This window comes from Simochromis diagramma, unplaced genomic scaffold (genome assembly GCF_900408965.1).
Source record: "Simochromis diagramma unplaced genomic scaffold, fSimDia1.1 OVJJ01000317.1, whole genome shotgun sequence".
NCBI lineage: Eukaryota > Metazoa > Chordata > Actinopteri > Cichliformes > Cichlidae > Simochromis > Simochromis diagramma.
The window spans coordinates 4,033,199-4,058,328 of record NW_024386994.1 but is presented as its reverse complement, the minus strand read 5'-3'; the positions used below and the strand labels follow the sequence as shown (position 1 = coordinate 4,058,328).

The window sequence follows — 25,130 nt, the reverse complement described above, 5'->3', positions numbered from 1 at the left end:
CACACATCAACTGCACCCAGCCAAAGGGTTATGCATTAATTAGGGTTAGCATTTATTTTGAGAATGAAATGTATGTGCATTTTAAGCATATAAACAAAGACAGTAACCACAGGTCTTAGTTTATTGGCTTCCAGCTCTTAGGTGTTGCATATGAACATTTTCCTGATGTTATTATGTTTGTCCAAACAGGCTGCAAATGATTTCTTCTTTCCAAAATGCAGCACATTTTGTTCTCATACATTGCACAAATAACTTCTGTTAAACCAGCTATGATAAAAATACAAGTGAGAAAAAAGGCAGCAGAGTTATGACATTACAGACAATTATTCTGTGAATCCAATCTCTGAATCCAACTATGCAGCAGCTGCTCAGCACCGAGATTAAAATGTGAGTACATAGTGGAGAGCATACGCTTTAGCCAATCAGCTTCATCACAAGTAATATTAAGATCCACTTAGAAAGAAAAGGGAAAGTAAAAAGGAGCTCCACTCATCATCCAGAGGGCTCTCCACTGGATCGGTCTATCATTCATTCACCAACCTTCTCTAATGTTTTACTTTTCAGTGCTTTTCTTAATAGAATGCAAGGAAGACGAGTCTATTGCAATGATACTCAAGCCCGAGAAGTCAGTGTAATTAAAATGCTGATGTGCATGTGTACTCTGATAAAGCTATATAGGAAAAATCTTCACCCGATTGATTAGCTACTTTAGGGTGATAAGCAAAGAAAAAAAAACATCAGTACATTCTCAGGTCTGCTTTTTTTTGTGTAAAGTCAGGATTATAATGTGTGACAGTGCAAGCACTTGAAGAGCTGACCTGGTTTTCAGTCTGTTAAAATATAAAATATGTATTTGTTTTCAAAATAAGTATAAGGTGACAACAGGATCCCAGATCAATAAAATCTGATCAGATAAATTTTAATTTGCACCAACAAGCTAAAATGTTTCCTTTGTTTTGGTTTTAAAGATGCATCAAATCTTTAAAAACCACATTTAAAACCTTCGAATACATTGGATTTAAAGTTTGAAACATTATATTACAATATAATTTTGGTACAGTATAGTTTCCAGTGTGCAATATTGCAATAATATTTTTAGTAGTGTAAGTCTTTGAGCGCTGAATTCATAAACAGGAAGAGTGTTTCTCTGATACTGAGTGAGGGGACACATGTAAGCCATAAATGTTCACTTCGTGATTCATGGCATGCTTCTTTCTGCAGGGCTTGTATTAGAGCCATCTTCACTTTGTACTTGAATCTTTGCCTTTTTTTAGTCTTTAGAGAATGAGGCTGGGTGAGTGAATAGTCAGCATGTTCACGTTCCTTTTATGCAACCATAATTTAAATGTTCTGCCTTTCTTTTAAAATGAATTGTGAAATTGTTTGTAGATCCCCACAGTGGCTCAGACGGTGGTTTTAAAGTCCAGTCTTTGCCATTTCAGTGTTTTACAGTCAAGTCAGGATGTTTTTCAGCGGCTCACCTTGACTCTGATGCATTCTGGGAAGCCGATTAAATTATCTAGCATCAGTTTAAGCTAAAGTGACAAAACAAAGTCTGTGTATGTCAGTGTGAGTGTTTCACACGCATCCAAGAACATCGAAAGAGAAGATGATAAAGAACGATGAGGGAAAAAGACAATCACCATAGTAACAAAGAGAAAAAATGCCCATTTTCCTCTGCTCTCCTCTCTAATCTTCCAGATAACACAATCGCAATTCCTTAACAGTGTGTTTTTTGTGTGTCCTGCCCTCACACCCCAACTGTCTTATGTGGACATTTAGTAATTTATTGTTTACAAACCTGGGAAATGTTGGAATATTCTAAGACAATTAGCCCTTCAGTGAACGCGTCTGGGAAAACTTCGAGGCTAAGCACCATGATGAACAGTATGAACACTGCATCTTGAAGTCCAGATGGGCTGTTATTTCTGCACCTCATTTGTGATGTTATCAGGGTCTCATGCTCCATTTGCTTTGAAGATTGGATTCTTTGAGCCACTTCAGTAATTAGATACTTAAGCGGCTGTAGGGCATTTCTGGAAACTGATTCGAACACTTGCATTAGTTCTGATTGGTAGCTTGTTCTTTCTTTATCTGAAACCACAGATTAATACCCTAATACTTGCAAAACATAATGTGTCCATTCGATATGTATAGCAGCTGCTGGTACTTCTGTTTTGCTCTGTTCTTGGTGGATGTTGATGTGACATTAATGTTTTTTAGTAATGTCCTGAGACCATCCAGTTTATCACCTTTAGTCTGAGGAGACATTAAACTGCTGAGATGTATTGGGTTAGCCCATATGTTATGAATCTGAGTGAGGACACTGCTGCAGATAGCTCAGGCACAGGTTGGTAGCCTCAGTTTTAGCTTTTTGATGTTTTTTGTTTGTTCTTATCTAGAAATGATCATAACTAGTGTAACAATTACTGTTAGTACAATTATCTCCACACCATGCTACATTACAACAATAAGGAAGTTATTAAAGTCAGTCATGGTAGTTACCATGAAAGGTTAAATTAGCCCTGGACCAAAACTGTTTTTTTTTTTGTTTGTTTGTTTGTTTGTTTGTTTGTTTTGTCCAAAGCTGTAAAATTCTTTATTTCTACTGTAAAAGTATGCATTTTAACAGAGAAGTGTATGGGGGCTGAATACTCCTGCAGTCAAGGAACTACAGTTTTTAACACTTTTTTCCCTCCTTTTTGAATCATAAAAAAATGGTAGTACAAATCCAGCTGTGTTCATGTAGAATGTAGGACACAGACTCTGGGATAAATATTAGGGATTATGATGAGAACATTTTTTGAATTTTGTCTTTTAAACTGTTACATTTCAGTATACTCAAATAGAGTCCGGCAGGATACGTACTTACTGACAGCCAGAATAGCTACACAAGACTGGCAATACAAACCCAAGTCGAAAAATAATACAAAGAAGTAAACAGGGCACAAAGAACCTCAGGAACACAGGAGGAGAATAAAACAGGTAACAGGTGGGTGAACAGATGATCTTAAAGAAGACAGAAGGACATGAGAATAGCTAACTGGTAAAAAAGTTAGTTAAAGACCTAGGTGGAAACAATTAAAGAAAACAGGGAATAAAAACAGCTGCTGAAGTAAATATAACAGTAAGGCAACAACGTCAAAGTCAAACCTGAAGTAACCAAACTATAAAACTAACTAACACAAGAAAACATGTACGGTGGCAGGGAAATAAAACCACAGAAACACAAAGGAGTACAACAAAACCGACACAATGATGTTATGTGCAGATTTTCTGTCTGTCACACATGTTGTACAGTGTTTTTCTACAGACTTCACACACTGCTCTGTGTCACTGTACAAGTTACTTAACAAAACCCGTCTGGTGGAACTGTATTTTTCTTCAGAGCAAAGGTCTTTTGGTTGATTCCTCCCACATTTGATCAGTTTTCTGTTACTAGACAACACACAAGTAACACATTAATGCAGATAAGTCCATACTTTATACTTCACTGTAAGGCTCCACCCTCTGAGTGTGATGTGTTTATGCTCTCTGTGACCTTCACCCTCTGTTAAATTGAGTCTGTAGTAAAGTAAACAGAAAAACCTAACAAGAAGAATAAGAATATGCATATCAGTGCACGAGTGGCTTGTCCTCATGTGCTGTAGACCTGTGGCTGCGTGTGTCTTTATAAAACCACCACATTTGCAGGTCCAGCATTTTCCTTCCTCTTATTACAGTCCACTCGGGTGTGTGTCCATCTGTAGCTCTCTTCCATCGTCTGTGATTGATGAAATGAGCCAAGGAGGAGCAGCGACAAGCAGAGGGAAGTGGATGTATTTATTGAAGCAAATAAAAGATGGATAGAGCGTGGGAGATTGAGGAAGCAAGAAAGAGAGAGAGAGAGATGAGCTGTCAGGGGTTCTTGAATGGCACAGCAATTCCCACCTTGCTTTTCTGCTTCAGTTGAAGTGAAAAGATTCACTTTTGGAGATGATATGTGCCATTCTGCTATTGCTTTCACCTGCTCCACTTTGGGCCTGCTAATGGATGTGCAACAACTGCCATGCATGCACACACACAAGCGCACAACTTGTAATGCAGTCACCACAGAGTCGCGTTCTTTTGTTTCTCAAGCTTAGATGTCAAATCAAAGCATTTTTCCAATATTTAGGTCATTCTGTGAGTTGTAAGCCACTACAAACCTGGAAGATTTACAGGTATACACGCACTTAAAACAGCAATACAAACCTTTCTCTTAACTCAGAGTGGGGGGGGAAGACTTTTCAAGGCAGCAGTAGTGTCTTGTTATGGCTCTGGTATGGATCTTCTTTAAAATGATGTCAACAGGAAGTCAAAAGCAAAGCAAGTGCTGCTCAGAACTTCCAGAACTTGGTGTCAACAACATTTCCTCTCCTATATCTTTCTCAGAGAGGACACAGCAGCACAGAGATCTGGATTATATGTTACACCTTTTGGAAAAGCATCAGATAACATGAGGTCCACAAATGGCTTTACAAATAAGGAAAGGCAAACATTCACACACATGCTGCAATAAAAAGTGGATGAGTAGCTTAAATGAACAAACAATAGGTAATGAGATGTCAGAGTGGGGCTGGCTGAAGAGAGGAGAAAGAGAGGACGAGGTCTTCTTCCTCTGATTTTGTTGGACTTTTTTCGTCTCTGGCACTGTGCTCGAAAGCTGTGTGAATACGTTACCCCCCTGGTTTATAAGTTACCCCCTTAAACCGCACTGGAAAGGGAAGGGGGAGCGAAAGGGAGGCGAAGGAGAGTGGAGATGAACCAGAGGGAGCGGAAGGAAAGAACCAACAGAGGAACAAACACAGACGAGAACAGAACAAAAAGAGTCGCAAATAAGAAGAACCTTGAAGTGTTGCAGCATAATTATTATCCATTTGCCACGTTTTGTATTGGTGTGGCCCAGCAGCTGCAGGGATGTGGATAGAAACCAAAACAGAGATGGAGGAGGCCAGCAGGACGCGTGCCAGCTTCAGTCGGCGTGTGTTGAATGGCCTGCTATTGTGCAGTGGAGACATGGAGCACTTGGATAAGTACATGAAGGGTAGGAAAAAACTCACAATACATGTCATCCGGAAGCCTTTTCTTATAATATTAATCTTAACCCTTTAAAGCTGGTCGGAGCGGGCACGCTCCGTTTTGCGTAATTATTTTTAAATCCCTGTAGAACCAGAACCTCGTAAGCTAGCGCAATAATTTTTTTGCATATGAAACTGGAGGAGTTGTACTTACATCTTATGCCATCAGCTTGTCCTCGGTCACGGTTTCCTTCCACATATAGCTTTGCAAAAATTGCATAAAAAGCGCTTGCAGGAACAAAAACATAATATTTGCCGATCCAATCAGCTGTTCGTAACACTTCCCACATTGAAACAGGTGTCAGCACGAACTATCGCATGTCCGCCATTTCCTGCCTGAAACCGGAAGTGACGTCATTTCCGCGGAAAATGTAGTTTTTACTTGTAGGCCTTAAAAGCCTATATTGGTGTTTTTAAAAGTCATGTTTGACTTTATGCTTTTCTGAATAGTTTCTCGGATGCTTAGAACTCGAATTGCACTGCTTTAAATAGTTTATTTTGATGCAGATGCTGTTTTCTTTGCAAATTTGCATCATAGGATTGTTTTTCGTTTTTCCTGCAGTATATAAAAATTGCTGTATCTCAAAAATAAAACTATAAAGACACTCAAAATAAATTTCCTGTTGTTGTAAACTATTTTTTGCAACTTTTTTGTTTTGAGGGATAAGCCTCTTAAATTTCTCCAAGTAGAAATATATGTAAAAAAACAAAAAAACAAAAACGATTTTCAATTTTTTTGTAGTTTATTGCACTTTTTTGCAATTAATGTAGTTACTATGGACTTAATGCATACATATTATTAAAATATGGGCTATAACAGTTGTATTGATGTATAGCAACTTAAAATGCTCCCAAAAATGGCACTACAGCATGTAAAAATATAAAGTAAGCTCTGGCGGACTTGGTTCTATGGTAGGATTTAAAGGGTTAATGTAATTAATCGCAAAACTTTGCCACTAGAGGAAGTGCTAAATTACCATAATTATAAATAAATGATTCAGAAAAGCTTACATCACCATTAAAACACGCAGATGCGACTCCCACAGAGAATACTGTCGCACTTTCTCTCCAACTTGGAACTAAATTATCATTAAAATCCAGTTTTGATTCTGCTGTAAAACCCTGACTTAGCAACAAGAAATCCAACTGCGGCTGAAATTTTGTAAAAGTTGCACTCGCCTCTTTCAGTCCACTTTTACATCTGCAAGCATCTTGCTGTGAAGTGCTGTTTATTTATAGGGACCTTTTTTTTTCCTCATGTGTCCTCAGACAAGTCATTTGTGCTACAGCTGGCAGTCTGTGGCCTGAGAGGGGTGACCAGGGTAATTCTGGCCAACAACCCGCTGAGTGGTGGTCTCATCCTGGGTGCCCTGTACTGGGCTTCCCCCTGGCAGGGCCTGCTGGGAACTCTGGGAGTGTTGGCCTCCACGCTAACAGCTGTCATCACAGGACAAGACAGGTGGGATGATATAGAAATGCACAAACACAGGCAACACTACAGAGGCTGAAAGGAGTGAACATTTATGTGTCCATATTTAATGCTTTGGTCATTCTAAAAGCACATAAATAAAACATATCCTCTTTAACCTTTGACCTTGTAATCTACTCAGGTTCGCTATTGATCGGGGCTTCTACTTAAAATTCATGAGAATAGTTCAGCTCCACAACTATAAGCCCTGCATACACACCACCCTGCATTTATTTTTGAAGCCTTCTCCCTGTATTTATACCATACAAAGTGAAATATGTTTTTAAGGTTTATAAAACGATTCCAGCTGAACAGGAGATCCTCATATTTTTAACTTTGACTTGCAGAGAAAATTTAATGTCACCCATGGGCCTCAGCTCATTAACTCAACTGAACATTTTATTTTTCTTGAGAACCCATTAAAATCTATTTAAAGCTTTGTGTTGCATTACAGAAAAAACAGTACAGATTTATTACCTTTCAGGGTTTTTTATTTATGTATTTATTTGCAAAATGTAATCGTCATATGTAAATATTCCTGTTCTGTGTCTGCATGTATAGTGTTGAGGTGGCGGGAGGTCATCATGGTTTTAATGGCATGTTGGTGTCTCTGCTTATGGGAGTGTATAGCTCAGCTGGAGACTGGTACTGGTGGCTCCTGCTGCCTGTCTTCCTGGGGTCGGCAACATGGTAAGAAACACATACACGGACGCATGTGTTTTATATTCCCTTCTTGTGTGTCCATTTTATTATAGTATAGTAGTAGTATTTCCTCAGAGTGCTTTCTCAACTGTCAAGGTTTCTCAAGGTTAATGGTTCAGGTAAGGGAATGGCTGTCATTCATGTTGTCCTTTCAGTCAGATTCTCCAAATTCAAAAGAAGATTTTTCCTTCTGTCTGCAGTCGTTCATATCTTTAATATCTGACTCTGTTTACGAACTTCCCCATCTTTCTATATGTACTGTACGTGTGAAAATCGCGGTCAACAAATATGACACTGATTAATCCAAATATAGCATGAAAGGAGGAGCTGACGTGGAGATGGGTTGCAAAGCAGCTTGGACATGCAAAGCAACCAGAGGCAAGCTATGGCATATTGCCTAAATAGCATGCTGTAAATGTGAGGTGCCGGGTGAATGCATAGAAAGTGTATCAGCTGAGCCAGCAGTGATGCAGGCTGGCACTTAGATCAGCTGATCTACAGAGATTATATATTCTTTAAAAGACATCTTGTTATTTACTGATACATTAGCTACTTGATTCTTTTTAGTGGGTAATTTTCAAGTACCCACCACCTCAGGCATTTTCCAGACTTTAACAAATGTTAAGGTTGGTGTCATTCAGAAAAAAAAAAAGTAGTTCATCATTATCATTATCATTATTTTCTTATCAAAAATGAACAAAGAGGAATTTGTTAAATTTCTCAGTGCAGTAATGTATATTTTAAACAAAGCACATTGGAATAAAGCTTCCCCATCATGAGTTGTCTCTGCTGAGATCTACAGTAGTCAGTCAACAGGATATTCAAGAAAAAGAAGTGACTGCCTCAGTGACAAAACATGTCTCCCACTGAAAAGTCCAGATAAACATTATACACTTCCTGGGTTTTCCTTTTGTCTATTTCATTTCTAAATGAAACAGACAAAATAGTAATATTTCTAATTACTTCTTCCTTACTCTTTTCCTTTTTTCAGTGTCTTTCTGTTTAGTGGACTCTCATCGTTTTTAGACCGCTGGGACTTGCCTGCTGCCGTGTTTCCCTTCAACATTATTATCATCCTCTACCTCCTGTGTACTGGCCCAGAACACCCCTGTTTTCCACACCACTCAGTAAAACCACCAGGGGCCCTGGAGCCCAATGCTACAGAGCTCATAGCTTTACAGGTAAAGAATATGTAAAACCTCTGAACTGGGATTCTGTCTGATAAATACTGTAGAAGTAATTACGTGAAGGTACAGAGAGGCAACTATAATCTGGAATCGACAACTAAAACCTTGAGATATGGAATAAGAATGACCAAAATACTGAAGGCTACATTGTAACTAGGGATGGGTATTGATAAGATTTTCACAATTCCGATTCCATTTTCGATTCTGTTTAACGAGTCGATTCTTTATCGATTTTTTTTTAAATAAAGAGAACACTAAGGTCGATTAGCTTAGAACTTTGTTTTATATCTTCTCTTTGAACAAGATAGAAATTTAGGAGTAACATGGCCTTACAAACCCAACAGTGAGATCTTAAGAGATCCACAGCCTACGGCTTTTCAATGGGGTGTCACAGGGTCCCCCAGGAAAAAAAATAGTAAATGAAAAATTATAAAATAAATATTCTTCTGTAGCAATAACAAAGTATAACATAAATTATTCAGTAGCAATTATACAAGAATATCCAGTAATGTCCCTGCCTACAATTAAACACATTCACTTACCGAAAATCGGGGCATCTGCTGTGGCAAATGGGTGCAAGCCTTTTACCACAAACTTAGTCACTGCTTGGTGACATTCGTCTATTCTGGCCTGAAAGGAGATGCTACCGGTAGACTTCAGCGAGAACTGCCAGCATCTGAGCCAGACTCAGTCTGTCTCTCTCATCATGGTCACCTAAATGCACAGTAATGGCAGGTTTTGTAATAAGGCAGATCGCGCTAACATAATATGCACTGTTAGTTGATTATTTACCTGCCGCATTAACGGGAGAGGACGTGCAAACGTTACCGCTGCTGCTGGGTTGAGATTCACGAGTCCGGAGAGCGGAATTAAAAACATGACATTCATTTCAGGTTATCGCGTGTTTTGTGAGCAAATGCTTTTGCATATTCGTAGTGTTTCCTCCCTTAAATGAAATATCTACTTTGCAAGTATTGCAAGTTGCCCTGTTGTCATCTGTTCTCGTAAAGTATAACCAAACTTTTGAGCGTTTGAACCGCCGTGTTTCCTGCCAGGTAAATGACGCTCCGCAACATGGTGACGTCATTCGGGGCGACTGGAATCGATAAGGGAATCGATTCCAAAAATGGCAAACAATTCCAAGGAATTGAAACAGTGGGAACCGGTTCTCAACAAGAACCGGGTTTCGATACCCATCCCTAATTGTAACAGATTTTTATACCTGTCACCCTTTTGATTTTTGATTTACTTTCATACTGGGACAGAAAGTCTAACACAATGAAAATGAATTATTCATTTGTCTCATATCATCTAGCCATGTCCAGGTGCATTATTTGCCTCAGGCCTTAGCTCCCTGAAGTTGTCCAAATGTTTTCTGTGAAACTGTGAAAATTATTGAGACTGATTTCTGCATATTCAAGTTTATGTTAGAGTTGACATCTTGGTTTTCAGTCTGACTGTGTTGGCTCAGTCCTACTGGCACAATCACCCATTATATCCTGTCTATTCACTCAGGTGCCATTTCCTGGAGTATGAGGTACTGTTTATTGCTATTTCATTACAAAAAGAGACATTTCTGTTTTTCTGGCTGTCCTCACTGATATAATTAGAACTATTGAAACTATTAAAACGGATTATGAAATAAATGTGTTAAGTGTCATATAAACTATAAACAGTACATAAACAAAAAATCTAAATCTCTAACATCTTGCATAACCAAATAACTGTCTTTCGTGCGAGCCTAATTTCACTGGCACTAGTGATACTGTTAACTTCAGTGATAATTGTCACGCAGGAGAGTCAGATTTACAGTAACATTACTTTGAGATGAGGATCATTTAATGATCCAGAACACAGGTGGGCTGTGCTCAATGCATTAGGAGAACTTTATTACAGCACTATATCTCATTGATGCCATTAGGAGTTTATTAGTATCCCACACATATAAAAGCAAGTCACACTTTCTTAAAATGTGTCTCTCTGCTGAGAGTTAATGGTGCTGTGAGACTAGTAGAGAGGAAACTAATATTCTTATCCAGGATGTGCCAGAGGGGTAAATATTAAATAGTAAAATATGCTGGCAAAGACAATTTTTAAAGATTTGGAGTCCAGCAGTGAATGCATTCGAAGTGCACCATGGGAAAAGTTTTAATTAATTTTAGTATGATCCCATTTTCTTCTAGATAGACAAATGCATATATATGAAAAAATTATAAGTGCAATTACTGGACAAGGTTGTACAGTTTGTACAATTTTAACCCACACTTGGAAACAACATGAATGCAGGATGGAGCCATGCCTTCATTTTTTTTCCGACCAAATGTTGATCTTACCATCCAAATGTTGCAGCATTAATCAAGGCTCATCAAAACAGGCAATGTTTTTCCACTTTTCTCTTGCCTCTCTACATTGTTCAAGGTTTTCAGAGTTACCTTGGCTGTAAAGAGTGGACACTGTTACTGTTTCCTTCCTATCGGTTTGCAGCTTTGTGGCCATTATCCTCTGACATCTGGCGTTAACAAAGCATTTTCCCTTCAGTTATCTAATAGGTAAAGTCGCTTTCTTGGACCATTCTCTGTAAACCCTAAAGGTAGTTTTCCAGGAAAATCCCAGCAGATCAGCATTTTCTGAGATCCTAAGACCAGTGCATCTGGTGCAAACAATGATGGAACATTAAAAGTCACTTAAATCAGCTTTCCTCTCTCTGATATTTCTTCTTTCTTCTCTCTCATGTCTAAATATACTGAGAGCTTTTAATGAGATTGGCTAATTAGATATTTCTTTTACTAAGCAGCAGAACAGGTGTACCTAACAAAGGAGACAGGGAGTGCCTAATCACTCCACTTTAAGTCCCACCGGCACATTAGCCACTTGATTGGTTTTATGAAATTCTCCCTGAGAAGTATCAAACTACGTGATGGTTAAATGGATTTCTGTTACTGATGAGCTGACATCATGAGGACTTCCACTAAAATATCTTAAAAAGGAAGCTCATCAAGTCATTTAAAAAGAAGAGATGCTGCTCATTTGCAGTCACAAACAGAAATATTAGAAGTTGGTAGGATATATAATGAAGAAAAAAAAGAGAGAGAAACCAAGCTTAACTAAGGCCAGGGTTATCCTAAGAGTGCGCATCATGTTGCAGCCTGGTCTCCAGAGTGAACAAGTAACTGGGAGCACTATATGCATAAGAGCAGCCAGCTATGACTCACCAGTTACTTAGCAACAGTCAGTGGTGGCGCTCCTGTTTGGAAATTATAATGAGTCAAAACTGTTTCAACGGATGATTTTTGCTGGGAGAATGTGATTGCACAGGTTAAGCTCTTTATAAAGGTTACGGTTTTAATTGTATTCTTTTCCGTTTCTATGGAGAGAAAGGGCTTGGACTTGTGATGAATGGTTTAAAAATCAGGAGCGCTAATCAGGTTCCCAGTAAGTTTGGGAGTAGGTGGGTGGGCTGAGGTGGGGGTTCATGGGGATTTGGGAACTTGGGGCTCAGCAGTCAGGGACAAAAAGACAAAACAAAGTGAGAACTTACTCCTGAATTTGAAGCTGAAAGTATAGTAGACTGTCTACAAGTTGCTGAACAGTGTACCTTTGTAAGGAATTTATTTCCTTTCATCTCTTGAATTCAAATGAAAGGCACTTACCTTGAGCTGCTTCTCACAAGACAGGAATCCAGACTCTCACCAGCTGCTGTGTTCGGCTTTTGATCTCAGTGAGCCAGCTGGCATCTCAGCACTTACACAGCGACTGAATTTAAATTCGATCTTTGGCAGACCCAATTAGGTGACCCAAATCAGAAAAGCTTTGTGGTCATGTGGATATTATAATGTCTTAACAGCTAGGTTTATGCTCTAATGACAATTTGGCAGTTTAAAAATATACAGTCTATACAAAAATATTTTGTATAGACTCACACAGAGAAACACCAAATACGCTGGCATGACATCAGGTCACTGACTTGGTCATGGAAGAATATCCAGTTTCTTTGTGTTGAGAAACTCCTGTGTTGTCATTGCAGTATGCTTTATGTCATTACCATTGCGCTGTGAAACTCTGTCAGATTAATTTTGCAGCATTTGGCTGAAACTGAGCAGAAAGTAAAGCCCTGCACACTTGAGAACTCATCCAGTTATTTCTGTCATCATCAGCAAACACATCATTTCCACTTGCAGCCATTCATGAGGACATCTCATGATTGTGGATTCTGACAGTGATGTGACTGCTTTCTCAAGAGTGTCCTTGACTGGTGGAAGGGGGCTTTATATCAAAGGAAGTAATTTACAGTCATCAAGGTTGAGGGCCAAATTATCAGCTAACTTGCATTATTTTTAATTTTTATTTCTCATGTTACCAAAGCACACTCGTAGTCAGCACAGACTGCTTTCTCAACGAAACTGGAGCTCCAGATTCTCTCCTGGGCTGTTAGTACAATTAACCTCACAGCAATTCATGCTGTTTGTCAGATAACCAGCACCACAAACATGGTCAAAAGGTGCAGGTTAGTGACTCCAATTAGCCGAGGTTATGTCTAGAAGATAACCGAGAGCATACTTTGAACCCACCTGACAAACAAAGAGGACAAAGAGGAGTTATGCATTAACAAGCCCAATAACCCATGCATGACCTCAAGCCTTAATTCGGTTTATGTAAATATTTTATCCCATGTTGGGCAACATGCTGGCGTGATGGCACTCTTGACTCGCAGCAAGAAATTTCGGGAAAGGAATCCACCATCAGGCCGAGGGTCTTTCTGTGTGGAGTTTGCATCTTCTCCCCGTGTCTGCATGGGTTCTCTTTGGGTACTCTGGCTTCCCCCCACAGGCCTGAGACATGTAGTTAGGTTAATTGGTGACTCTAAATTATCCATAGGTGAATATGTGAATGCAAATGGTTGTCTGTCTCTCGCCTTGTGGTAAATGGGAGAGGCCACCCATGACCCAGATAATCAGAAGAAAAGGGATTGATTGTACCCCATGTCTTGTTGCCACAAAAGAGAAAATAACATATAGATACCAAATGCATTAGGCAGTAGTCAGGTGAGGCGCAGCTGCAGGAGAAGCCAACGCACCGGAGTTGCATCGGCTCATCACGCCGTCCTGCGTAAATAGCACTGGGTCCTGAGTGTGTGTTGTGGTTGGTGATGTGTTTGGCGGTGATCTGGAAAACTGCACCCGAGTATTGTTAAAACAGCAACCGTGAATAAAGTATGCTGGAAAGCATGAACGTATGGTCGGGTCTGCCGTGGATTTATTACACCAGCTTAACGCATATGCAAATTTAAGCATTTTAACATGGGAGTCAGCTGGAATTGAATAGCCTGTGGAATCAGCCTCAAGTGTCCATTTAGGGAACTTCAGTCTTTGGCTCCTGTGCTTTGACTTCAGCTTTTATTCACTGGAGCCGAGAGACATTCTTTCAGTTTTTGTGCATGACTTTGCTTCATTATTTCTTTAAGAAAATAACAAAACACTGATGGCAGGGACATGACCTTAGAAGACCTGTAAGCAGGCTTCCTGGTATGAAGCTATCTGACAGAGACTACAGACTGAAATTGTTTCTTCTGTTTTTTTAGCACATTGCCTAAAGTGCATTTCTGTACACGACGATATGCAAAGTAACTGCAAAGTTGTATAAACTAGATTAGCCATGCTGCCAGCCGTCAGCGCTGTAAGGTGTCCTGAATATGGAGTCAAGATTTACACACGATTCCATTAACAAGCATCACACCCCGTGGCACAGTTTGTCCCTCACACTAAATAATTACTTTCCACAACTTTCAGCTCCATCACCTCAGATTCTTTTTTTCAGTTTTTTTCCCCACATATCAAAGTTTCTCCATCTTTCCCTCCTTCAGACATATTTCATTGTTTCCTTTCTGATTCACTCCATCTGTCTGTCTTTCATCGCATAAAAAGCTGTTCCTTTAACTTAATAGATTCCCTTTTTGTTTGTTACTTATGAGATTTACACCCTCTAAACCGTTCTTTTCATCTCTGTGCCTCTCTTCCTTCCAGTCTGTTTCCCTGCTCTGCTGTGCAAATCTCCTTCCTCCTTTCTTCCTTCTTTATCTCTCTCCTTCCCTTTAGTTTACAACGAACAAGGTCACTGTGATCCTGTCCCATCCTCATATTCCTTGCTACTTCTTCTTTCCTCTTCCTAATTTCCCCATTTTTATCCAGTATTTATTTTCTGTTGCTCTCTGTTTTACTTTTCTTCCATCAGTCTTCCTCCTCCATTCTTTCTTTCACTCATGTTTCCTCTGGTTCTCTCCAGAGACGGTGATGACGTCGATCCTATTTATATTTGATGTCTTCGGCTTCAGTCAGTCTGCTGAGGATGGTGCTCTGGCTGCACTTCACTGACAGTGTATTTAATCTTGCACAAACACACACGCATACACAGGCACGCATGCAAGAGTTACAGCAATATAATGAAAGACCGTTTATGACTTGTAAATATCCGCGACAGGCAGGTGCACCAGCACGTCACCATGGAAACTCTTCATTTAACTGGTTTGGATGCAGCACGGGTGTGTGTGAATGTTGGTAAAAAAAAAAAATGCTGATTTAAGCTGCAAGAAAGTCACTGAGGTTATTTCAACCATTGTGTTATTATGTTTTTGCGAGAGTGTTTCTGCTCTTGCAACTTATATAAATTCTGTGTAATGCTCTTCAGTATGCTAGATAATAAAAGCAAAGCAAATAATCCCCTAAGTCCTCTCTTTGTCCAGGTAATACGTGGCATCCCTCTTGGAGTGGGTCAGATCTTTGCCTGTGGGGACCTGGGACCGTCCCTTCTCATCTTGGGAGCTGTTTTCCTCTACTCCCCCTTGCTCGCCGTCCATGCTCTGCTGGGATCCACAGTAGGAACGCTGACCGGTTGGTTTCAATCTGTGTGCTCATGTGGCTGCGTGGGAGGAGTGGGAGAGAGAAAAGTGTTATTGCATTTGTTTGTGCATCATACAAATGCACCACTCACAATAAATCCCAATTTAACACAGTCTTCAGTGATACTGGGATCAACTTGTCAGCATTTCATTGTATGATACATCACCTTAGAGCTCACCACTTACAGGGAACTCCTAAACTTCACAGGAAAATGTGAGGAGGTGAGTATTACTGTGTGAAAATAGTTGTGTAACAATGTCCTCAGTGGCTCTGGGGTACCATTTCCAAGCATGAGACAATATTTATGATAGAAAGCCAGCAGTACAAACTATTTATGCTTACTGAGGGGAGAAGTAAACATCACAAGGTAGTTTTGTTTGTGTTATGGGGGGGTAGAAGGATCCAATTTACCTTCACAAAGGACTTAAAGTCTGCCTTTTTTGAGCCTATTAGGCCTTTCTTGAAGACATTGTAAATATAAGACACAAAACACAAAGAGAAATACAGCCTCAGTCAGACTGAAAATTGGAGTAGCTCATGGTTCCCTACAGAGCTGCTCTAGGTCTGTTCATGCTCTGACCTCTGTGATTTTACAAATTGTGAATCCGTTGTTTATCCATATGAACCTGCTATAGTTTACTTTAGGAAAAATGCACACATTGGACAGGTTGCAAATCAATTACAAGGCTGGAAGACACAGATTATTCATATTCTTATTCACACAATTATCCTACAGTAATTTACATGCCTTGAGATTGATACCCAGGTGGAAGCATGATGATAATCCCAACTGAGCCATTAACATTTACACATAATATACTGGAAAACTCTGTTTATATTAACAATATTAACAGATTTGGCCTAAAAGCTATGCTTTATCGTGCTTTACTGGTTTGTGAAACAGTGTGTCAAAGTTGGTGTTACGCATGTAGTCACACCTGTGCCCAAAAGCAAAATGCAATACCTCTGCCAGGACCTGAAGACGTAAATGTCTGCATGCGAAGTGTCAAATGAAAGTGTGTTGTAATGAGTTCAATTTCAGGTTATGTTCATGCATCTCTCTGAAATTAAGACATGTCAGCAGCAGATATATAAATAAGAAACTGTTAGCAGCAGCAGCTTGTGCGCACGAAGCTAAATAAAACACAAAGCAATTAGCCATGCAGAGCACTAATACTGCTGGCTTATATACACACCCACGGGGCTGTGGCACAGTGTTCTTCTCATATCTGCTTCACTCTGACTCTGTTTACACAAAAGAATGAGAAACGCTGGACGTTCAGCACTGATTCCAGCCACATCTATGTAACTTTAGTAAAGTGTCCTAAAATACTGTGTGTGTGTGTGTGTGTGTGTGTGTGTGTGTGTGTGTGTGTGTGTGTCTACATCATGTGTGTTTGTAGCTATGAGTCATACAGAATAAAAAAAAGAAGAGTGGGAGTGAGCTGGTACAGCTACACACTCACACAAACCTGTGGACACATGCTAACAGTGGCAGGGACATACACACAGGAGTGCAGAAACACACAAACACAAACAACCACACAGACTGCTGCAATAAAAACAACAGTGTGATGGGAAAGTAATCAAAGGGATGTGACTATAATGAGATTGTGTAGGAGACAGAGCCAAGAGGAAGCAGCCTGATGTAGCGTAGCAGCTAAATGCAGACAGACAAAATGCCAAAGTCTCTCTCACTGCTATTTGTGCATTCTCTCTTTTTTCTGTCATCCATTCTTCTTTCCTTCATTTCTTTGTAATGCGGCTTTTGCTCTAAGTGATTTTAGAATTTTAGTCATATTTTAGCCATATTAAGCTATTTGAAGCATTTTATTAACATGAAAGTCACTCACTCTTTTGTCTCTGTCATTTAGACACCTGTAGTTTCGGGCTCCATCAGAAAGATTTTAGCTGCTGCAAAACCCAAAATTTAGCCGCTAACCTAAAATATGCTCTTATCCAGCAAACAATCCTGTTCCTAATTTTAAATGCTGTTGTTACTGCAATTGTCTTACTATACATCTGCCAGGCAACAAATCTCTCAAAAAAGAATAAAACTAAACTTAATTTATTATTTTTGTACTTTTTGTCTACAAAAGTCTGATGTATCAGATTCCTCTGCATCACAGATCTCCACAGTTGTTCTTAACTACTAAACTATACTGTATATACAGTCATGAGAAAAGTTCATAACATTTACTGTGTAATTATAAGCATCATTTAACCTCTTGGTATTGTTTGGTGAACCAGAAGCTCTGAATAAATGTAAAATGGACACCCACACACCGAAAGAAAAGAAGCCACAGCGGCAACAATTGAGACAGTTGAGAGTGTGAATAAGTGCTACAAGGTTAAACTTACAACTGAATCCTGTTCAGCAGAGAATTAGAACAAGAATAGAAGGATCAGTGTCAGGAGACAAAACATGGAGATGGAGAATTGAGAAAGGGTATAATAAGTTTTGAAGGGAAAGTAAGGATAAGGCATGACCTGAGTAAATGAAATAAAAAAGTGACAGGGAGAGAAACAACAAAAGACCTTGTATCATTATTTGGACAAGATAAGTAAACCGATAATCTTTTGTGATATACAAAAAAACCTGTATAATTCATCTATGGACTAAATGTCACCATTTTATTTCTTTGTTTGTTTGTTTAGGTTTTGTTTTGTACTTACAAAGTATGAAATCAGTGACAAAAACATAAATAAAAACAAAACAAATGACTGTAGTGCTAAATGTGTAAAGATCAAATGGCAGGCAGGTGGCAGATGTTCAGAAATGTGTAATTTATTGACAGGCCGATGAAATCATTGAGGCTGTCTCAGCTTAACAGCTTCATCGCCTTTTAATGTCTTCAGAAGGAGGCAGAAAGATACAGAAGCATGGGTCAGACTTGGAGAGGAGAGAGTGTGAGGACATTTTTAGAGCTGTCATTCTAAGGATTGTGCTGTAAACTAGTCCCATGAGGGATTTCAGGAGGAGGAGATCAGGGGCTGTATGTAGGCCATAGCCTGTCTACCTTCTGCTGCATTCATATTGTGTATCAGGTACAGGAGGAAAGAAAAAGTGAAGCATCAGAGAAGTCAACTACGGTTCACTCTTAACTCTGGGTTCTTTCATCAAATGATTTTTCATCAAATCTCACATCTGCATTTGTGATTTTGCATAGCGTAGCATCAGGAGAACAAAAGAAAGGAGGAAGAAGGATGTTTATTTGTGACATGAAGTATAGGGATGTTTAAAATATATCAAATTAGAGTGTAAAGTAAACGGCAACACCTGCTTTTGTGATTTTATTTAGGCTCTTGGCAGAATTATGGTCAAACTATACACCAGTGGTCTTGAGTCAGACCTTCGGGTATTACATAAGAAGCTTAACGGCATAAATGAAGTATTTTCTGTGAATGGCTGAGCTGAACAGTCTGAAATTTCTGTTTATAAAGTCAAAGCATGTTTCTATTAAATTTCATAGTAATAATAGAATAATGGAAATTTCCAAAGGTATTATGATTTCCAGCAAATAACTGTAGCAATAATCATGAATCAGGCCAGCAAAAAGAAAAACTGCCCATTTCTACTATATTTCATAGTAATATTGTTTTCACATTTTTATTCCATTATTACCATGTTATTACCAAGCTGTAATATAAAGTACTACTAAAGCTAAGATAAATAATTCCATCTGATGCTTAGACTGTTGAACCCTAGAGAGTATTAACATTTGAGTCCACGATTTTCCCCCTTAAAAACATCAAAGGATGCGTCACTAGTTGCATGAAGCCCAGAGGATCAGCGCCTCCAGAATTACTTTCATGGGTATAGCCACTAAAAATATTGGGGTGGCACACCTGAAACAGAATTTCCAGCTTTATTATGCTGTTCCTGCCTCTCACCCTACGGTACGGTACCTAGGATAGCGCAGAATTATTACCAACATAGGACGGTCTTGTCAGGAGGGTCCACTGGGTGGGAAAGGAAATTTAGGAGGCAAATAGCAAAATACCAAGTTAGACATTATGCAAAATTCGTATGAGTTCATTGCGATAAATTTCTCCACCATTTACTCTTTTTGCAAGTCACTGTTAATGGAATGTGAAAAAGAAATGGGAGGAGAGGAGAAAAAAGGAGAGGGGACATACTGGATTTAATATGATATGAATACTCATTCTGACTCATTCTGATAGCACAGATGACATCAGAAAGAGAGTTTCACATCCAGAAACACACAAGAATAAAGACGTAAAAACAGTAAAAAAAAATTTAGTATCCTCCAGGGACTTTCTCCATCAAAGCTATTAGTCTTTAATGGTGTAGAAAGAGACCAAGTGGGAAAAGGAGGAGTGATCAAACAATGAAGGGAACAAGAAAAGTACTGCATGTGAGAAACAAAAGAAAATGGTTGGAATAAAAGATGGAGAGTGTGAAAGGAAGCAGAGACAAGAGGGGAGTGAAGCGTTTAACGAGCAGCTGCTGAAGGAGGTGGCCGTAAAAACAGAAAAAGCAAACGGGAGTGGAAGCCAATAGTCTAGCAGACACAGAGTAAGGAAGCACCACAGGGGTGTGGTCAGTCTGCTTCAGGTCCAGACTGCCAAACTGCTGCTGCCAATGCCTTGTAATAAGGAAATCAATCACAGCACTGCCTGAGGGTCATTAATCTACAGACGAGCCACCAAAATTGATAGTTCCTTATAAAATACAGTCTGTAAAACCAGCATCAAAGCGACCACGCACAGTCGCCATGCATTTACACTGTGTATTATCTTTCATTTTCAGGCATTAAAATGAAAATGGCTGAAAGGTAAAAAATAAAAATGTACTTAGCAAAGTGGAGCTCATCCAACTTAGTGCACATGTGTGTAAATGATTTATAAGAAGAGCAAATGGAGGATTAAAGGGTCACTCCTCACAACCAGACCGTGTTCAGTTATTTATTTTATGATATTCGACATATCCAGACAGTTAAAAATCCATCACTCCTACTACAGGGCTCGTGCAATATGCACTCTTTTTATCCAGTTTATATAGTCACTTGCATTAGATCTGAGGGAAGGCACTGGGGATTAGACACAATATTGGTGTGGCTCTTGGAATGGAAATATTTCAGAAGCTGGTGGATTATCACGCTATTTTTCACATTGATGAACAGAATTTGGGCATAATGTGTCCTAATGACTTACAGGTTAAGCTTGTTGTTAACAAGTACACAATAGATTGCCATGAAAGCTGATATTGGTATGTCCTTGAAATGAATATTAATTATTTCGATTGTGTCCTAACTATTAATCTGCAATCTAAAACAGGTCAACATTTGAATATGTCCAATACTGTAATTAGATTATCTCCTGACATACTAATTAGCAATTGCTGGCATTCTGCTGATGGATTGGGATGCATTACATTAAAAGGTGTTTACCTACATGAGGGAAGTGAACATGCAGCCATTGCAAATTAGGTGTATGACAATGGAGCAAAGTTTAAATAATCAATCAGGAAACAATCTAACACAAAAACTTTTCCAAAAGGTCAGATCTGCTCCAAATGTAAGGTTGAAGATGCATCCATCCAGCTCCATCTGTTGCCTTCCTCTTATCTGATTCAGGGTTACAGGTGGGCTGAGGTTATCCTGGGGCGAGAGGTGGGGATACACCGTGTACAGGTGACCAAGCTATTGCAGAACTAACACAAAAGGACAACTATTCACACTCATATTCCGGGGTACACGAAGAGAACCCACATAGACAGAGAGGAAACAATCAAACTCCACATAGAAAAGCCTCAACCAGTCAGTGGATTTTGCGCCACAACACTGTGTTGCAATACTTTTTTCTTTTTTTTTAACATTTCAACAAAGGTTAAATATTTCCGAGAAATGTTAACTGTCATGCTCACTGATTCTGGAAAAAAAAAACTTGTTGGCCTTTGCAGACGAACTCAGTGGCTCTACGTGTTCTTACTTCATTGTATTGAAATTGTTATTCTCCCTTGTGAAAGTTGAGAGACATTGTGCAGCTGGTGCCGGAGGCCAGGGAGAAAAAATGTCAGTGCTTTTGGCCCTGCAGAGATTTATCTGGGTCAGCATGCCCCCTGTGCAGTTTGCTTTTAGTTTCAGTGTCACACTGCTGTGGATATCTCGTGTGCACGTGAGTCAGAGGCAAGGCATTGACCTTGTCTTAATCCACCTGCCTCTTTGACATCAAACTCAGAATGAATTAATCTCTTGTGATGAAGATTTGAATGTTATTCTCTGTTTCAAATCTAAAACTGCATGTCACTGATATGTTAAGTGTTAAGAAAATGTAATAGGCAGATTCCCTTTGGTGTGGCCCCATTCGACATACAGTGGCTCAATTCAACCTGCAATATTCTGGAATACAATAGACAAAGCAGGCAAACTGGCAGCAGTTACCTTAGTGATGCATCATATTCTGTAAACCCAGTTACACAAGACTTTAAAATACTAACTGCTCTTCTGCGATCTTCAGTGAAATGTTGATATTTAGTGACATTTGTTCTCTAATCTGTGCTTTTCTCTTATTTTTGTATCTTGATTGTATATATATTCTCCTGTTTGCTATTTATTCTTGCTGTCCACTATTCATATTTTATTGCTGTGGAGCACCCACAATTTCATTATACATGTACAATGACAATAAAGGCCCATTCTATTCTATTCTACTCTGGACCAGAGTCTCTTCCTGGGTGTTGATTTGAAGTAGCAGCCAGGAAACATTAAAATGTCCTTATTAGGTTACACGCAAATTACACGTTGCACTGAGAGCAGCCACACAATAGTGTGCATGTAGCACCACCACATGGACAGTTATTTAGTACTTCAGCTTGTCAGTGATGGATACAGTAATTAATTGTTATTTGTGTATTTCCACTTGTGTTATTACCATATCTGTGAACAAGTGTGACTCATTCATTGGCTCTTATTGTGTGTATGTGTGTGGCAGGTTTGTCCATGGCAGTGCGTCATGAATCTCTGTACTCAGGTCTGTCAGGGTTTAATGGAGCTCTGGGCTGCATGGCTGTTGGAGGATTCTTCATCTTCAGCTTGTGGACGCACCTCTTTGCTATCACCAGTGGTAACACAGACACACAGACACACACAGGCACAGTTATTATCTGTTGTCTCAAGTATCTAATGGCAGTTAAATGACGCTGTAGTTACATAACAAATGATGTAAGATGGCATTTAAGTACTAATTTATTCTGGGGGATGCTCTTCTCTAGCCATTGTGTATACTCTAATATGCACAATAGCTTTCGCCTTAGAAAAAGCGCCCTACCAAACAAGTACCTTGGGTATCAGGAATGTGGTGGGAAATCTGACAAATGGAATATGTGGAGTTACCTGCTGTGGTGACGCCTTTTAAATAAGAGAACAGCTTAAAATGGCTTTGAACAACAATACAACCATATTGTTTCCCATTGTTAAAATAATATGTGCTTGAAATGACGTGACCTTCCTTGTATTTGTCTTACAGAATTAATAAAACAGCAAAACAATATTTTTGCTTGTGTAATTGTGAGTCTCAGTACTTAAATATGCCACTGGAGGGCAACAAAAGCATTATTACTGGTCCAAATGTAAGCTTCCCGTTGCCTCTGTCCATGGTGCTGAAGCATTAAAGCGGGCTATCAGTTATCTTTAACCCTTTAAACCAGGGGTGGGCAACTCCAGGCCTCAAGGGCCGGTGTCCTGTAGGTTTTAGATGTATCCTTGACCCAAGACAGCTGATTTAAATGGCTAAATGACCTCCTCAACATGTCTTGAAGTTCTCCAGAGGCCTGGTAATGAAATAATCATTTGATTCAGGTGTGTTGACCCAGGGTGAGATCTAAAACCTGCAGGACACCGGCCCTTGAGGCCTGGAGTTGCCCACCCCTGGGTTAAAGCAGTCAATTTTTTTTTTTATTCGTCTTGAGAATGTGGGTAAAAAGTTTTTATGTGTCAAAAACCTGATAGTAATAAGTAATACTCACAGCAACCAACTTACTTTGAGAGGAAATTGAGGTCAAACAAACAAGACCCATTTACATGGGTCTCTGAGATAGTCACCCGTTTGAATGAAAGGCCTCTTTTTTGTGCATTTATGTAATTTGCTCAATGTGCTGATATCCTTTGACTCATCAAAATGTCACTTACTCCATCACAGCTCTTCTCAGTGAATCATCACTAAATGAATTCTTTTGTTCATCATTCTGATGTTGAATCATCCCTCCTTAAGAAGAATATGGCATGTCTCCATTAATGACCATATACGTATGAAATAAACAGCTTATTTAACCCGCAGTAACTCCATTTATGTACATACACTACTTCCACTTTCCTGTCATTAATTCAGTTTATTTCCCCCTTTTCTACATTATCCCTCTACTTATTACTGCTCCTCTCCTTTTTTCCTCTCCTTCATGCTGAATAGCTGTAATTACACTGAACAATTATTTCTAATTGTGTCAGTTATAAGCTGGAAAGGCATTCTGAATAGACAAATCTATCTTTCTATTCAGAATGTGTTTCCTTTTCAAACCTTTAACACATAAATACAGAATAAAATTGCAGCTCAGGCAAAAAGCGCTACTGACCCCTCTGAAAAGGGACCTAATCTGCGCACATTAGGTAAATTGGCCTTACGTGGAGCTGGTACTGTGTCTACTGTCAGGAGAAAGTGCAACTAAATACCACAGAGCAGTATGTGAGACAGAAACCTGGAGAGTGATAGGGAGTGAATATATGGAGGATATATTTAACCTAATCTTTTGTTTTTCTCCCGTCCGCAGCCTTATTCTCTGCATATGCTGACATTGCTTTGAGCAATTTGATGGGAACTGTGAGTACACACAGAGGCCTTTCACAACCCTTTTCACATTTTTGATCCCAAGCTTGCAAGCTTGGCTTCTTATGTGTTATACTCTGTAGAACTTCCAATTCTTCCAAAGTAGGATATCGCTTTCAAATTGATTGGAACTCGATTGTGAAATTTAAATCACTGTATTTAGCCTTAAATGTGTTTACAGGAGCCACCAAATGTAACTAAAATAACTATAACTTTCAAATAAGTAGTTACAATCTAAAAAAATTATGGCTTCAGTGTCCTAAAAGCTTGCATATATATAGAAGGAGAATTTCCAAAAGCAGTGGACATGAAATTTTGTCTCACTTCAGTCTTATTCATTATTAAAGATCCTCTCTCTTTTTTTCTGCCAAGGTTGGTCTGCCAGCATGCAGCTGGGCAGCTACTCTGGTGGCCACACTGATGTTGCTGTTGACCGGCAGTTTAGCAGCGTACCGCATCCCGACTGGTCAAGTGAGAGCTCCTGAACGCAACCTGCAGTTGCGAAGCCAATGGGAAGCTGGAAACACCGAAGAAAGGGAGAGCGCAGATGTGTAGCGTGAGGATAGACATGCACCTGTGTACGCAGCACTGTATCTGGACTGTCATGTTGTTAGCTGGATGGAGTAGACCATAAAAGTTTTAGGTAAACATTCTCATGTCAGCATAGGCTTGTTAAAGATGGTGAACACTTTACTGAACACTTTAAGGAGGAGTTCATTCTATATTTTGCCCACAGTGTGGCAATTAAGGCACAGTAGTGATTTGTTCAGTTGTCTTTACATAAATGTATGTGTTCAAACCTGACCATTTCTATTAAATATGTCAAATATTCCACTCTGATTAGCCCCCTGTATTATTTTCCTCAAATGACACACAAAGCCGACAGAAACAGGCACTTTAAAGGGAAAGAAAACCTCTTTTAATAAGCATGAAAATC

The 25,130-nt window shown here is 39.3% G+C and overlaps 1 protein-coding gene across 1 annotated transcript; it reads left to right on the top strand.

The window, feature by feature from the left end:
• The first annotated feature begins 965 nt into the window (after positions 1–965).
• Positions 966–25,114, top strand: si:dkey-183c6.7 (urea transporter 2). The gene is made up of 8 exons (XM_040040794.1): positions 966–5,065; positions 6,369–6,558; positions 7,129–7,257; positions 8,261–8,450; positions 15,193–15,340; positions 22,307–22,438; positions 24,138–24,187; positions 24,566–25,114. Exons 1-8 carry the CDS (start codon positions 4,939–4,941, stop codon positions 24,746–24,748), a joined length of 1,149 nt encoding a protein of 382 aa, XP_039896728.1. The 5' UTR covers positions 966–4,938; the 3' UTR covers positions 24,749–25,114.
• Positions 25,115–25,130: the final 16 nt, after the last annotated feature.